The sequence below is a fragment of the Mercenaria mercenaria genome, chromosome 6, assembly GCF_021730395.1.
Source record: "Mercenaria mercenaria strain notata chromosome 6, MADL_Memer_1, whole genome shotgun sequence".
NCBI lineage: Eukaryota > Metazoa > Mollusca > Bivalvia > Venerida > Veneridae > Mercenaria > Mercenaria mercenaria.
The window spans coordinates 51,245,698-51,262,035 of record NC_069366.1 but is presented as its reverse complement, the minus strand read 5'-3'; the positions used below and the strand labels follow the sequence as shown (position 1 = coordinate 51,262,035).

Below are 16,338 nucleotides of genomic sequence, written 5' to 3'. Positions count from 1 at the left end.
CTGTTCTACCTCACAGATAATATATTCTCACAGTTCTGACAACAAAGAAAACCTTACCTGATAGATACTTGATTCAGACAGTTCTGAGGGCAGGTTGACAAGACTTTTCTCCTCCTCCGTCATTACTTGGTCTGGTTCTGGCAGGTATAAACTATTGGTAATACTTTCTTCGAATAACTTCTCCCAAGACTCCGTGTCAGTAGTATCTACATGGTTTGTAGTCAGATGTTCTACCAGCTTTATAGAGCTCAAAAACATTGCTTTACATTTGCAGCATCTGTATAAAGAATAGAGAAACATGTATATGATTTCTTCTTCCAGGACTCCATGTAAGTTGTATCCATATGGCTTGTTCTAGCTTTAAAGGGCTGAGGATTTTATTTGTTTCTTTTGAGTTTAATGCTGTTTTTAACAGTATTTCAGTTTTTTAACAGTGGGCAGTTAACCAGTGTTCCTGGATACTGCACCAGTACAAACCTGTTCTCCGCAAGTAACTCCCCACATGAATCAGAGGTGGAAGACGAATTAAATTAATATCAAATTATCACTGAGAGCTAACGCCCTGCCTAGGGATCAAACTCAAGACCCCTTGATCCGTAGATCTGCACTCTCCCTGCTCAGCTAAGTGGACGGTCTAAAGAGAGCTGAGCAATACTGCATTATTACATCTGCATCATCTACATAACAATAGACAGATTTGTCAACAGTCACATCTTAGCCATGACATAACAATGTTGGTATCAATTTTCAACTGACTCCTGACAGTTTGTTGATCCCAGCAAAAACAAAACAAGAGAAACAAAAAGATTTATGAGCTTATATAAACTGTCAAGACAAGAAATACTATTATATACAAAAATGACATCGATTTAACCCTTAGCCTGCTGGCGGCAAGTGATTCTGCCTTTGCGACCAGTGCAGACCAAGATCAGCCTGCACATCCGTGCAGTCTGATCATGGTCTGCACTGTTCGCTATTCAGTCAGTAAATTTTTAGTAAACACCCCTTCAAATGATAAATGGTACTGCCCAAATTGGAAGATGGACCAGTCCATAATAGAAATTTAGCATGGTTAGGGTTAATATTTAATGTTAAAATGGTAAGAACTATCAAAGTAAACGATATGCACCTGTATATACTTCTATGTTTCTGGAAATGTTTCTCGAGATATTTATTCCTGGAAGCAGAATAGTCACACAGATCACAATGTTTAATGACAGGAAGGTCTTTTATATCGTGAACAAACAAGTGTCGATCTCTGTCAGTCTTCTTCTTGAACTTGCGGTTGCATACATGACACTGGTGAATTACTGTTGACCCTCGGACGTCACGACCCTGCATGAATTGTGACAGATATTCTCTCCCTGTAAATAAAATAACAAAATAAACTTTCAGTAAAAGGAAAGAGAACAAAATATAAATACCACTGAAATGACAAATGTATATCCAGAGATTTTGTTTGATTTAATTAATTTTTATGTACACACTGATCTGGTGTTTCCTTACCTGCCTTCAATACAATCTAGTTACAATTATAAAAACAGACAATTATGCAAAACTGCATGGAAATTGGCGACTGTCATTAGATGTGCACCATCTTAAGTCCATTTTTAGTGGAACTTGAGCAGACAACTATAAATTATGCAAAAATGTCTAGGTATTCAACACTCTTAGCTTAAATGAAGGTGAATAGAATGTTCATAAAATAGATTCTTGAATTATTTATTTTATTTTAGAAATCAGAAAACAGAAAGAGTATGAGGTAAAACAAATAAAGAAAGTGAATTTTTGATGTTCTATCCACTACTCCACTTGTATTTTACCTTTAAAAAACATGCTAGTCTGATGATGATGATGATGACTGCTGTAAAATGGTATCATGTGACTGAACATTAAACTTCTACACCCAGTAATTCCACAAACTTTTCCAACTTTATCATCTCATTTCAACTCACCTCTAGCATTATCGTGGTATTTCCTTATATGGCTCATGAGGGATTTCTGTGTGTTGTACAACTTCTTACACAGTTCACACTGGTGTTTCTCTCCACTATGTGTCATTGAGTGTTCTAGTAAATGACTCTTGTTGACCGTCTTAAACTTACAGCCAGAATGTTCACATTTGTAAAACTGGCCTGTATGTTTCCTTATATGGGTATACAAGTTACCTGAATAGAATCAAATTCAGTTATATTTTTTATATACATAAAACTCATTTATAAGTATCAGATTTTTCAATATACAACAGTAAATACCTAAAATATTTACATGGATGATAAATATGGCTGCAGAACACTGTGAAGCATTTAGCATCTGCATTAATGAAGCTCCATGTTTTTGTGTTTTCAGTCATAAAGACACAAATTAGGTCTATTTTTTAACGCTGGATGAAAACCCCATGAGCACATTCGGGCACTACTTCAGGTACAGGTAGTCTTCCTAGTAGAATCATCGACCTTCCGTAAGCAAGCTAGACAAAATCCCAATATGAAAGAATTCAATAGTCATTGAGGGGTTTCAAACCCACATAGCTAAAGGGGCAAGTGATCTTCACCAAGAGACCAGGGAGCCCTTCCCACCCACCACCAAGATTCCCTAAAGATTTTAGAGCAAGAATAAGACATGTTATGTAATATTTCTGTAGTAATCATCAATTTGAAATTCTTATAAAAACTAACAAATTTCATAAATGATAAAAATGAGTTTACTTCAGTTTGAAAAAACAATGAACAATGAGAAAATGTTGTAACTAGTCTGTGTCATTAAGTTAAGTGACTTTGTTAAACACACCTAAAATGGTCAGTCTTACATTAACTTCAAAAACGTATTGTTTGCATATTATAGTCAAAATTATATGGTTCACCAAAATATAACTAAAGTCAAATATTGAGAGCATAGCAGGGTTTTTTTTCGGCCGTTTTTATAGCCGTTATTCGGCTATATTCCCAATGCCAAAAAGTATGTCTTTTTCTCAAAATGAGTGCAAAAATTCCCAATCTACATTCTGAAAAAAAATATCATCAAAATTGCACAAAAATTGACCAAATTATGGACAATTTTGTACTGGAAGTCTGTTAAAGAGGTTGTACAATGTGAAATAAGTGTATGAGAAAGTGCTTAAACACATCCTTACTATATCCTATGGGACTAAATATTTCCCAATTTGGAACATTTACGCGTCAAAATTCCCAATTTTGGGGGTAAAGGCTATGTTCCCAAATTAGCTAGAAAAAACCCTGCATAGGCAAAAAAGTGAAAATCAAAAACTTTGATGTATAGTAGGTTTTTTCCCCGTTCACTGGCTAATTTATATTTACCTCTTGCATTTGATGTGTAGTCACATTTTATGCACTTGAATGGCCTCAGTTCTGTATGGATGAGCACATGGAATCTCATATGTGACAGTGACTTGAACACCTTGTCGCACGTGTTGCATGAGTACAAGGATAGCGTGTTAGAGGAAAATCTCGACAACTGTGACACGTTGGAATTGAGCTCCTGTTCTATACAGTGTACTCGGAACATGTGGTCTACACCACTCAGGTCGACATTCAGAGCTGCCTCAAATGCCAACTTCTCTTCTTCGGTTAGATTAAGAGGAATGGTTCCAATCTGATCTGTGTCTTTAGACTGATACTCATCTATGTCAGGACCTCCCTCAACCTAAATATAGACAACTCTGTGTTACAATGAAACTATTATTTCTTCCTATTATTTCTTCCTTTAGAATTTTGAAAAAATATCATCCACATAAAATAGGGCTATGAGTATTCTAAATTAATATTCAAGAATCAAGACATGAAAGGCTTGAAAAGCAACAGTCTATGAAAAGCAACAAAGTCTGGCAAAAAAGTAAGTGATAACTTTTTAAATATAAAAAAAACCAATCCTTAAAATTGGAACATCATCACTGAACAAAATGCATTTGAGCCGTGCCATGAGAAAACCAACATAGTGGGTTTGCGACCAGCATGGATCCAGACCAGCCTGCGCATCCGCGCAGTCTGATCAGGATCCATGCTGTTCCCTAATAGTTTCTCCAATTCCAAAAGGCTTTAAAAGCGAACAGCATGGAGCCTGACCAGACTGCGCGGATGCGCAGGCTGGTCTGGATCCATGCTGCTCCCATACCCACTATGTTGGTTTTCTCATGGCACGGCTCATTTATGTCCACAGAACATTTTGAGAAGACAACACCGACAGCCTGTTAAATAGGATGGATACTCCTAACAAAAACACACACAAGTAAAACAAACTTACTTGACATACTGGTATCTGACCAACGGACCTTGCAATCACTGAGTGACCTTCATCTGTACCTGTCACAAATGTTTCATTTCTGTCAGCAGAGGTTACCGGAACCGCATTCCCTACTAACGTAACTGTTTCTGATTCGGATGACACCGCAGCTGGGTCTTCGTTTATTTGACCTTGGCCTTCTGAAGGCTGACCTTCACAATTCACACCTCCCTCTGACTTTACCACAGTTTGTAAATCAGCTTCATTTCCATCCAGAGGCAGTGATGCAGCATTATTAGAACTTTCATCGGTATTTTCCAATTTTCTGCGTTTATATTTACTTGGATCATGCTTCTTAAATGGCAGGTTGGGAACTTTGTATTCAAAGTCTTTAGAGTCTAAATCGAGGGCACCAGCATCGTCTATGTCATCCTGAGGCATGTGATTATCATCTATAACAGAACAATTATATACAGTCAAACCTAACTATAGGACTAATAATGAACAAGAGGGTCATGATGACCCTAAATCGCTCACCTGAGTATATTGAACCACATGTTTCAAACGGCAAACTGATGCTAAAATATTAGAAAGTAGATCAGTAGGTCACAATTATGGTCACTGAAAGACAGTTTAAAGATTGGTGTGCAAAACTGTACATGTCATCCAAATTTCAAGTCTGGATCTTAAACTAGAGTGGTCACAAGCAAATGTTTACACACGGACGAAGTAGACCTACTGACCTAGATTCTGACCGCAGTTGACCCAGTTTCGAACTTGACCTAGATATCATCATGATGAATATTCAGACCAACTTTCATACAGATCCCATGATAAATATCGCCTCTGGAGAGGTCACAAGGTTTTTGTATTATCTGACCTAGTTTTTGAAGGCACATGACCCAGTTTCCAACTTGAACTAGATATCATCAAGGTGAACATTCTGACCAATTTTCATGAAGATCCATTGAAAAATATGGCCTCTAGAGAGGTCACAAGGTTTCTCTACTTTGAGACCTACTGACCTAGTTTTTGACCGCATGTGACCCAGTTTCAAATCTGACCTAGATATCATCAAGGTGAACATTCTGACCAATTTTCATGAAGATCCATTGAAAAATATGGCCTCTAGGGAGGTCACAAGGATTTTCTACTTTTAGACCTACTGACCTAGTTTCGGATCGCACATGACCCAGTTTTGAACTTGACTAGATATCATCAAAATGAACATTCTGACCAATTTTCATAAAGATCCTATGAAAAATGTGACCTCTAGAGTGGTCACAAGCAAAAGTTTACGGACGCACGAACCGACGATGGACGACGGACGCCATGCGATCACAAACGCTCACCTTGTCGCTTTGTGACAGGTGAGCTAAAACGTTAGAAAAATACCTAAAATATTAAAAATCTAAAAGTAGAATTTCTAGAAATAGACTAATTCTCAGAATTTAAAGGGAAGTAACTCAGTACAATTTACTACAAAAGTTTTTAAAAAAGGTTACTTCCCTTTTGCTCCAAGGCCAATCAGAATGATAAATAGTGAAAATGCATCTAAATAAAAGGGGGCATAATTCATGAAAAATTGGTGTCAGAGTTATGCACCTTGTGTCACATGATGTGTGTGATGAGGTGGAACATCAATTTTAAGTTTGAATCAATTCCATTTAGTAATAACTGAGATATAGTGAAAATGCAACAAAATTAACCTTAAATTCTAAATAAAAGGGGGCATAATTCATGAAAAATTGGTGTCAGAGTTATGCATCTTGTGTCACATGATGCAGGTGATAAGGTGGAACATCTATTTTAAGTTTGAATCATATCCATTTAGTAATAACTGAGATGAAGTGAAAAGGCATCAAAATTTACCTTAAATTCTAAGTAAAAGGGGGCATAATCCATTAAAAATTCGTGTCAGAGTTATGCACCTTGTGTCACATGATGTGGGTAATAAGGTGGAACATCTATTTTAAGTCTGAATTAAATCCACTTAGTAATAACAGAGATATAGTGAAAATGCATCAAAATTAAACTTAAATTCGAAGTAAAAGGGGGCATAATACATGAAAAGTTGGTGTCAGAGTTATGCACCTTGTGTTACATGATGTGGGTAATAAGGTGATACATCTGTTTTAAGTCTGAATCAGATCTATTTAGTAATAACTGAGATAATAGATTTCGCGACAGGACAGGACGCGACAAAACTGACTCCTATATAGCCCCTCCAAACATATTTGGCGGGGGTATAACAATATTCGTAGATGACCATTAGATGATGCCACATGCTAAGTATTTAGGCTCTATGCCTTGCAGTTTTGGACAAGAAGATTTTTAAAGTTTTTTCCTATATATGTCTATGTAAAACTTTTGACCCCCGGGGCAAGGCCTCTTTCACCCCAGGGGCACAATTTGAACAATCTTTATAGAGGACCATTAGATGATGTCACATGCCAAATATCAAGGCTCTATGCCTTGCGATTTTGTACAAGAAGATTTTTAAGGTTTTTCCTTTTGGTTGCCATGGCAATCAGAGTTCTGCATGGAATTCAATTCTTTGAGCAATTTTGAAAGGAGGCCACCCAAGGATCATTCCTGTGAAGTTTGGTGTAATCCTGCAAAGTGGTTTTCAAGAAGAAGATTTTTTTAGAATATGCTGACAGACACACAACACATGACGGACGACGGACATTGAGCCTTTGGCTCAGGTGAGTTAATAACAAGAGCTGTCCAGCCAATGCTCGACTATTCGAAATATTGTCCCAGAAGCAGGAAAATGTTACCCTAAATGTTAAAATATCTATAGAGTTTCAGTCCAGTATCTGCACATGTGAAGTTTCAATTTAATATCTGCATTTGTTCTGTAGATGTGACTTGCACGCAAAACTTTAACCAGAATTCATCAGTCATGAAGGGGGCATAATTTGCCAAATATACATGTCAAGAGTTATGGGATTTTACCCAGTGAGGTTGGTTATTGATCTAGAAATATAAAAAATAAGTTTCAAATATATATGCCTTTTAGTAATAGCTGTATGTACTTGCACACAAAACTTTAACCAGGATTTTCTAAGTCCAAAAGGAGGCATAATTTGTCAAAAATGCAGGTCAGAGTTATGGGACATGATGCTATCAGCTAGATTTATAACCCCAAAGACACATGTGAAGTTTCAATTCAATATCTGCATTAGTTTTGGAGATAGTAAAACTTTAACTAGGATTTTTTAAGTCAAAAAGGGGGCATAATTTGCCCAAAATACATGTCAGAGTTATGGGACTTCATCCAGTGAAGTTGGTAATTGATCTAGAAAAAGAAACGACAGCCAAGCTCGACTATTCGAAATATTGTCCCAGAAGCAGGAAAATATTACCCAAAATGTTAAAATATCAAAAGAGTTTTAAGTTCAAAAGGGGACATAATTTGACCAAAATGCATATCAGAGTTATGGGACTTGATGCTATCAACTACTTTTATAAGACCGAAGGCACATGTGAAGTTTCAATTCAATATCTGCATCAGTTTTGGAGATAGTAACTTGCATGTAAAACTTTAACCAGAATTTTCTTAGCCCACAAGGGGGCATAATTTGCCCAAAATACATGTCAGAGTTATGGGACTTGACCCAGTGTGGTTGGTAATTGATCTAGAAAATTTAAAATTAAGTTTCAAATCTATATGCCTTTTAGTAATAGCTGTATGTACTTGCATGCAAAACATAAAACCAGAATTTTCTAAGTCCAAAGGGGGCATAATTTGGCCAAAATGCAGGTCAGAGTTATGGGACTTGATGCTATCAACTAGTTTTAGCTAGTTTTAGTCGAGCTAAAAATGATAAAAATCTGTAAGGTTTAACCAAATAAAAGTCCATAAAGCATGATACCTTAAACTGAACAACGACAATATTACTTTCAAGATGAACCTGAGAAATTTTTAGTCATACTTGATCAACACATATGATGCTGTGTGGTAAATACTATTTAACCCTTAGCCTGCTGGCGGGAAGTGATTATGCCCTTGCGACCAGTGCAGACCAAGATCAGCCTGCACATCCGTGCAGTCTGATCATGGTCTGCACTGTTCGCTATTCAGTCAGTAAATTTTCAGTGAACACCCCTTCAAATAATAAATGGTATTGCCCAAATTGAATGATGGATCAGTCCATTTTAGAAATTTAGCAGTAAGGGTTAAAGGTGATCTGAATCAAGAAGTAGATTGGCCTTCAAGAATGACTTGTTAGCGAAATAAATCCCCAAGCTCTGTGGTCTAACTGACTGTACTGCTTGAAGTATATAATTACCTGGGTCTACTGTCAATCCTTCTTTAGCTGTGAAGTCTACGTATTCTGACATAGCTAAACATTTATGAGCATTAAACACCCTCTCCCTCGTAAATGATTTCTTGCAGCGAGTACATAATAGTTTTCCATCTTCACCTATTCAACAGAACAATAAAATACAAAATATTAATGTAGTTTAACTGTATCAAAATAACAATAGAAAAGACTATGAACAATTTGTTTTATGGGAATTTTAAAAAAATATATATAAAAAATTAAGATATGATTACAATTTGTTTTGTTAACTTGATATCACAAAAAGCCATATAAATAGCATGGGCTATGTACAAAGTAATAAAATCCAACAGAAAACATTTAATATGCAGTCTTCTAATTAAAAAAAAATGCAGTCATGCAATTTACAAACACATTTACAACTGACCTCTCCATAAATGAAATAAATATAATAATGTTGTTGTTTTTTTTTTCCACTGAAGACTGTTTCAAAAGTTATCCAACAAACATGAATATTTTGCAAGATTTTACTTCAGAAAAGGGCCATAACTCTGCCAAAAATTGGATTGTGACTAAAATTGAAATTGGCCTGTACTTCATGATGATATACCTATGTACTTAAAATGAAATTTAATCCATTCATCTATTAAGAGTTACTGAATGGAAAACTGAAAAGGAGACAGAATTTAACTAAAACTGGTGGATTGTAAAAGACATTACATCTAGCCTAGATTTTATGATCATATACTGGTGTACCAACAAAAAAAAAAAAAAAAAAAACATCCAGTCCATTCATCCTTTCTAAAGTGACTGATCAGTCATCAATATGTTGCTTGATTTTAAGTCAGAAATGGGCCATATTTCTGCTTAATACTGATGGATGTCATCCTCAGGAGTTACATGGACTGACACACACAACAACATGGTGACTCAAGTATACCTATCCCTAAACTTAGTTTACAGGTGTATAAATATGCATAAACATGAACTTATATAATTATATACTGTGAAATCATTAAATTTCGTGGGCATGAAATTTCGTGGTTTGGGTCAAAAAAAGCAATTTCGTGGGGATATGAATTAGTGGATTTCAACTTTTGTACATAAAATGAATGGGAATTTTACTTGTTCATTGGGATTAAATTATGTGGATTGACTCAACCACAAAATCCACGAAAATTAATGCCCCACGAATATTAATGATTTCACAGTATATACTGTACCGATTTCTGGTATATTTTTCTCTTTGAATTCAACAGGTGATGGTTTTGGACAATTAGGGTCTGGTTTGACTTTCTTCGGTCTCCCGGGTCTTCCTCGCTTTTTATACAAGCCTAAAAATGAGATTTATTTATAATACTGTGGTGTTAGTACAGAATTGTTCAAATTATATAAGAATACAGACACAAAATACAAAGTAAATGTTACAGTTTAACAAGAAGCACAAATGTACCTAAGTCACTCATAATCAAGTCACACTAGATGGTGCTACTGTTAAATATCTATAGAAATTTTTTTATTCACATATGCTCCTGTGGCAGCTGTAAATCGGACCTCATAAATGGTGAAATAAATATCTTGGAAGACCAATATCAGATTATTCGTGACCTCAAAGGTAACCAAGGCTCTAATGTACCAGAGACATTTGTTTGTTTGTTTTGGGTTTAACGCCATTTTTCAACAGTATTTCAGTCATGTAACGGCGGGCAGTTAACCTAACCAGTGTTCCTGGATTCTGTACCAGTACAAACCTGTTCTCCGCAAGTAACTGCCAACTTCCCCACATGAATCAGAGGTGGAGGATGAATGATTTCAGACCCAATGTTGTTTATCAAATCGTCACGGAGAACACACACCCAAATGCAGTAACACAGGACTGTTGGACTTTTTTTTCTGTGTCCTTTTCATCCATTGCAAAGGAAATATACATTATTCACTTAATCTTTTTTTCAAACTGCACAACTTAAGGATTTTTAACTTTGCAACAAAAAATGACTACTCTAAATGGACGTTTTTCAGAGAAGACTGATTTAATGTCTGAAGTTAAACACACAAAATACAGATGACTGACAATTATAATATTTTGTGTAACATACCTGCAAGCATTTCCACATTTGCTTTATTATCTTGTGTTACTTCAGTAAATATTTGTTCAGCATTCTCCAGGTTAAAGTTCGGTAAATCTCCTTGCAAAATGATCACTGTCTGCTGATTGTCTGCCTGTAAAAAATATACTGAAAATCAAGTGTAATCAATTATAATAAAGGGTTCACGTAATTATTGGACAATTGGTGTGCCACAGACTCTGTCTCAGCCACACAGTTAGGTTATCAAACTGTGACCTTCCAGTCAAAATACGATAGAAATTAGAATGAATTAAGATGGTAATCAAATTTCTTCCTTAGTGCCTAATCATAGACAGGTAACATGTCAATTATAAAAACAGTCTTGTATTTAGCATATACAGAAGTTACTTCTAGTAACAGTTTCTTACATGTGTAAATGCTGGTCACTTGAAACAGATATGAACTTACTGTTAAAACTGTCAAGATAATAAAAAGTTTCAAGTATTCCTTACATACAAGTATTAATGTAGAAAAAATCTTATTAAAATAGTCTCAACCTATCCTGGTGTTGGTCATTTAGTACCCCTTCCCCACCTTTGTATTTTTTTGTAGTAAAAATTGAGTAAAATTTTAATACATTCACATAAAAAAAATCCCCTTACTGCATCATTATACTTTCCCTACTGTAATATTATATTCCACTGTCTAAATTTACATAAAATGTTAACCTGGAAAATATTGCCAGTGTTTGCAAGAAGAGACTCAGACCCAGGCAGGCTGATTGCTGTACTGACCACATTACCATGCTCATCAGTCACCGCTGGAAAAGAAACAGAACTTAATCTATTCTACATTTTACAAAAAAAAAATTCTACATATATGTACCAGTAAGAACAGAATAAATTGAGCCGTGCCATGAGAAAACCAACATAATGGGTTTGCGACCAGCATGGATCCAGATCAGCCTGCGCATCCGCGCAGTCTGGTCAGTATCCATGCTGTTCACTTTTAAAGCCTACTGCAGTTAGAGAAACCCTTAGCGAACAGCATGGATCCTGACCAGACTGCGCGGTCACAAACCCACTATGTTGGTTTTCTCATGGCGCAGCTCATATAATATTAAATTCATAGTTGTGCTCACAGCAAAGTAATCTTTATTTAAGACCTGCAACATGATTATTGTTATTCAAAGTGATTTATCTTTGAATTTTAAAAGTGAAGTCTGTTTTTTTTAAGTTCTAGCAAAATCATACTTTTCCAGCTAGTAGTAATGTACTCTGTGGCATAAAATACAAATTATCAAAAACAATCTCTGCAATCATTCTGATCCATCAGACATATAAAAGTTGTTGCTCCTACAGCATTTTAAACACTTCATTTTCAGTGTTTTTTCCTTAAGGTCAATTTGGGACCAAAATCCGGCCCTAATCCCAATGGCAAACAGTCTTTTTTTTCCCCCGTTTCAAATCTAAAATTCCCAAAGTTAAAGAAATTGTTTTTTGAAACCCGTGAAACACTGTGTTGTGAAACTTTAAACATTTGAAACTCAAGACAGTATACTGTATCTGATATGTACCTTTTTTAGTAATTTTACGACGCATTTCCCCAAATCTTAAGGCCCTAACCCCACTCCCAAAATCAGTGGGAAAAAAAAACTGTTTCATCACAGATTACCGGTACTACAAAAATATTTTGCAACAAGTTACCCATGCTCATATCCTCTGATGATGGTATATGAACTAGATTGGTCACTGCATTATCGGCTGTGGATGCCTCTGCCTCTATGGTCCCAGCGCCTTCCCCACTAACTTCTGGCTTCGTACACAACTCATTCTTGTGTAGAATAAACTGTTCAATGTCATTGAACGAGATCATGCAAGTCCCACAAATGAACGTATCCAGAGGCATCTTGGTAACACTAGTAAAGAAAAGATATTATGATCTTGTTTAAAGAAGCTAAGAAAAGCACTTTCAGATTTAAAGGCAGGGTTTTTTTCCCCCTTCTATAATAGGGGCCATTTACAGGCCCCTTCCTTTTAGAAAACTTTTAAATCATGCAGTTTTCCCAGAAAACTGACTTGATATCAGACTTTTTTATTCCCCTTTGCCAAAATACCGAGCTATTTTTTTCCCAAAATCACAGACCTGGGCCCCTTCCCTTCTTGGTAAAAAAAAAACCTGAAAGGAAATTGTATAGCAACAAGTATTCTGCAATAGTGGGAGCAAGTTTAGAAAATAATGATCTTGCAATTGTATGTCATCCTTAAGGAAATTTTCAAATATCAGTAGAACAGTTTTTTTCTTCCCCAGTATTGTTAGATCTTCTGATTATATATTACTGATCTGAATTCAAAGGCTTAGAATTGGACATGTTGATTTATAGGTAATGGCCTCTGAGGCTCAAAGTCAAACCAATGACTGACAAAGGAAAAAAAATAGTCACAATTTGTCAATTTAATAATTTTTGCTCCAAACAATGCAATGTTTAGGCCAGTGTGATTAGAGAGATGGCAACTATGAAATATCAATCATAAAATTTATATGAAGATCCTTTAGAAACATAGAACACAACCAAAATAATAGAAGTCAGTTTCACAGAGTCTGTTCATAAAATCAAACTAGTACGACTGTTTCTAATAAAGCAACGATGTGCACTGCCAGTTTCTTGATGCATCCAACTGATATAAAGTTCCTTGGAAATAAAAAGTTTTGATTGTTGACATGAATTCAAATGTTCTTAAACATACATGCAATCACACTAAGAACAGAAACTGAGGAAGAACTACCAGATACAATAGATGTGGCTCCCTCTGAATTCCTAGGGTTGGGTAAATGACCAGCCCTTTTCATGGGATAGTCTCCAAATTGCTGTACTCCCCATGAAGAGACCTGAGCTAAGCCAACAGGATTAGTCATACCATATCTCAAACAGATATTGATCAGTAGCTGGGTCAAGTATGCTTCGAACCCAAGTGAGAGCTCATTAATAAATAAAATATTTACAAAAACAAAACATGATAACGGCAACTTTATGACAACTAACCGTAACTTTTACCAGCAAATACTTCGTAGGACCTACTTTATACACTTGTAACACAGTACATAATACAAACATGTATACTGATTACCAGACCACTAGACTCTGGGTCTAGAGGTCCTGTTACCAAACCCCTAGTCACTTCCTATTTTAAAACAATAAGAAAATTTTTATCTATCTGTCTATCTAGCTAGCTATCTATCTAGCTATCCCATCCTATCCATCTATCTTAGAATCTATCTATGTTCCAATAATGTCAAACCCCTCACATTAGGCGCGTCAAACCACAAAGAATATTTATTAAAATAGACTGAAGTGTAAAAAGATAGTTAAAAGCAAGGAAAATAGCTTGGTTAAAGGTAAAAGTTTGAAAGCAGCTATCAGGCAGTTTAAGGTGAGACATGATCAATAAAGCAAAAGGCTGCATTGAATTGCTCAGGGGTTGGGAGGTGGACAATAGCAGGAAATAATTCCAGTTGTAGTTGCTGTGAATATCTTAAAACTGAGGGAAATTAATGTAATTATCCACAACGTTTATTTATGCACTGAATACTATGTCTATAATTTTATTTTTTTATATACAAACAATGAAAGAAGAGAAGGAAAATGAAAAAGAAAAAAAAATTATAGCGGCTATATTTGTATCAGACTTAATTGTTGCATTAAGTCTGATGTCACCGCCTGATAAGACTCACAGAGGGGTCGAAATAGTTGTTTTCTATGTCTTGGCTGACACTCAAAAACTGAAATACATCAACATTTATAGCAATCTGCTAAAAATGGGCTTATGTCGGATAGATATCCTTGAAAAATATTTTGAAATTGACCGAAAATGCTTTAAAAATGCGAAAAAAACGCACTTACTGGCATCCCAAATCTTAAAATTGTCTCGGGGGACACCCCACAAACCCCCCTAAACAGAGGGGAGATCCCCATCTCGTGCTCTCCCCCCACCCCTGTCTTCGGCACTCGTGGAACCCAGACTGAGTCCCATGGGCGGACCACTTTTTGGAAGCCGGTGTACAGAACAGAACTAATTTAACTGGGTCATTTCTCTTTCTTCTGCCTCTATTACTGAAGCCGTTTTTACATTTTTCACCAGAGCTTTTCCCATTGGTTCACTGACTTTTCCCTTTATATCATTTCATCTTTTCTAAGTTGTGCACTATTAAATAATGGTCAATGTTAACAGTTTATTAGGTAGAACAAAAGATGTATAAATTGATACATGAAAATATAGTCGAATTCAACAGCCGTTCAGAGGAAATTTTGTGCGAAATTTTGACATAAATGTCGGTAAAAGATAAAGTGCACTTAATGAAATAGTAAATTATCGCCTTCACTAAGTAGATCATTCAACAATTATCTGTTAAAATAAAACGAAACTGAAAGTTGTATATTGTACGAAACAACCAAATCGGAGCATCGAGTCAGCTCAACATGAAGTCGGAGTCAGCTTTTCAACATAAACTGCTTCTAAGGCTGTAAGAAATAATTGACTATATATTACTTCAAATAATCCACAACCTGTTTATTTCCCTATTTCAACATATATAAGAAATGAATCTTGCAAAACTGCAAAATTCTCTCCTGTTCAAAAGCGGCTACAAAGTGGCGGCCATATTTTCCTACTGGTCACGTGATTATTTTATGGTACTACAAAACACGGAGTTACGGTTACAAACCACCAATAGTTCTGAACCCTACTACAATATGCATTTTACAGACTAGTTAAAACTGGTGATGAGTCTTGAATTACAGAACTGTTTTCATTTCTGTGGCCTGTTTTCCTGTCAGTAGGTCGCATTGCATCATGCCATAGGTAGAGATATTCATCAATAGTGAGCAACCTACTTTTTTGACCAATCAGAGCAAGTTATTTTATTTTATTTATTTATTTATTTATTTGGTTTTACGGCGCACTAACACAGTATAGGTTATAAAAAAATGTGGCTTCTTATTCCTGAAGACCAACGTGACTGTAGCAATTATTTTCCAAGTACGGCTGTACAAGCTGAAGAGCGTCCACTGAATGCGCATGCTTACCAATGGTAGCCCCTTCATCGTATTTCAAAGGATTCATTAGCCGACACATTTTTGTTACTTCGAGGTGTCAGTCAAAGGTAGAAATGACCGACTGCAATTCTGATTGGTCAAACGTAGATTTCACACTATGTCAGATAGAGTCCATGAAGAGAATTCTTTGTAATTCCTCTTTATAAAATGCACAAAATACAATAGATCTATTATTAGATTAAACAATTTTTCTTTTGAAGTAAACTTCATTGTTAGAAATTTAGCATAAATTGGGAGCACTGCAAGTTATTGCCTCTTTTTTCTGCTTTATAGTACTGTTGTCCTGTCTGTTTTTTGTTTTTTTTTATATAAATTATTGTATGTGCACAGTTCATTTATTCATAAAGTACTTTCTCTAGTTTTTACCAGTTATTTATAATTTGTGGATGGTTATATTTTTGTTACAGTAATAGCCTTTCACTTCATTTCTATATGATAAATATGATGGTTTTACTAAACAAGCTATGTTTAATAGATGCTGCATTTTCCTTACTTTTAATTTAAGTTTTGTGATATGTATCTTTTAACCTAACTTCTTTCTGTTAGCCTCTTTACTTTGAATTTATGTTAAGCGATGTGTATCTCATAACCTTCTTTCTGTTAGCCTCTTTGCTTTGAATTTATGTTA

General features: G+C 35.6%; 1 protein-coding gene across 3 annotated transcripts in view; it reads right to left on the bottom strand.

Annotated features, from left to right (window-relative positions):
* The window catches only part of LOC123548914 (zinc finger protein ZFAT-like), a 31,244-nt gene extending 15,968 nt beyond the window's left edge, over positions 1–15,276 (bottom strand). Inside the window, exons 1-11 of one of the 3 annotated variants that reach the window (XM_045336557.2) lie at positions 15,162–15,276; positions 12,304–12,515; positions 11,326–11,417; positions 10,628–10,751; positions 9,755–9,865; positions 8,538–8,672; positions 4,261–4,691; positions 3,318–3,663; positions 1,956–2,168; positions 1,130–1,364; positions 58–277 (exon numbers count right to left, since the gene is read on the bottom strand). In XM_045336557.2, the coding sequence (XP_045192492.2) occupies positions 58–277; positions 1,130–1,364; positions 1,956–2,168; positions 3,318–3,663; positions 4,261–4,691; positions 8,538–8,672; positions 9,755–9,865; positions 10,628–10,751; positions 11,326–11,417; positions 12,304–12,505 (2,109 nt within the window). In that variant the 5' untranslated portion in view covers positions 12,506–12,515; positions 15,162–15,276. Of the gene's footprint in view, positions 1–57; positions 278–1,129; positions 1,365–1,955; positions 2,169–3,317; positions 3,664–4,260; positions 4,692–8,537; positions 8,673–9,754; positions 9,866–10,627; positions 10,752–11,325; positions 11,418–12,303; positions 12,516–14,498; positions 15,107–15,144 lie in introns of those variants that run through there. The other 2 variants (XM_045336556.2, XM_045336555.2) reach the window with 2 other exon arrangements.
* Between the last annotated feature and the right edge of the window lie 1,062 nt (positions 15,277–16,338).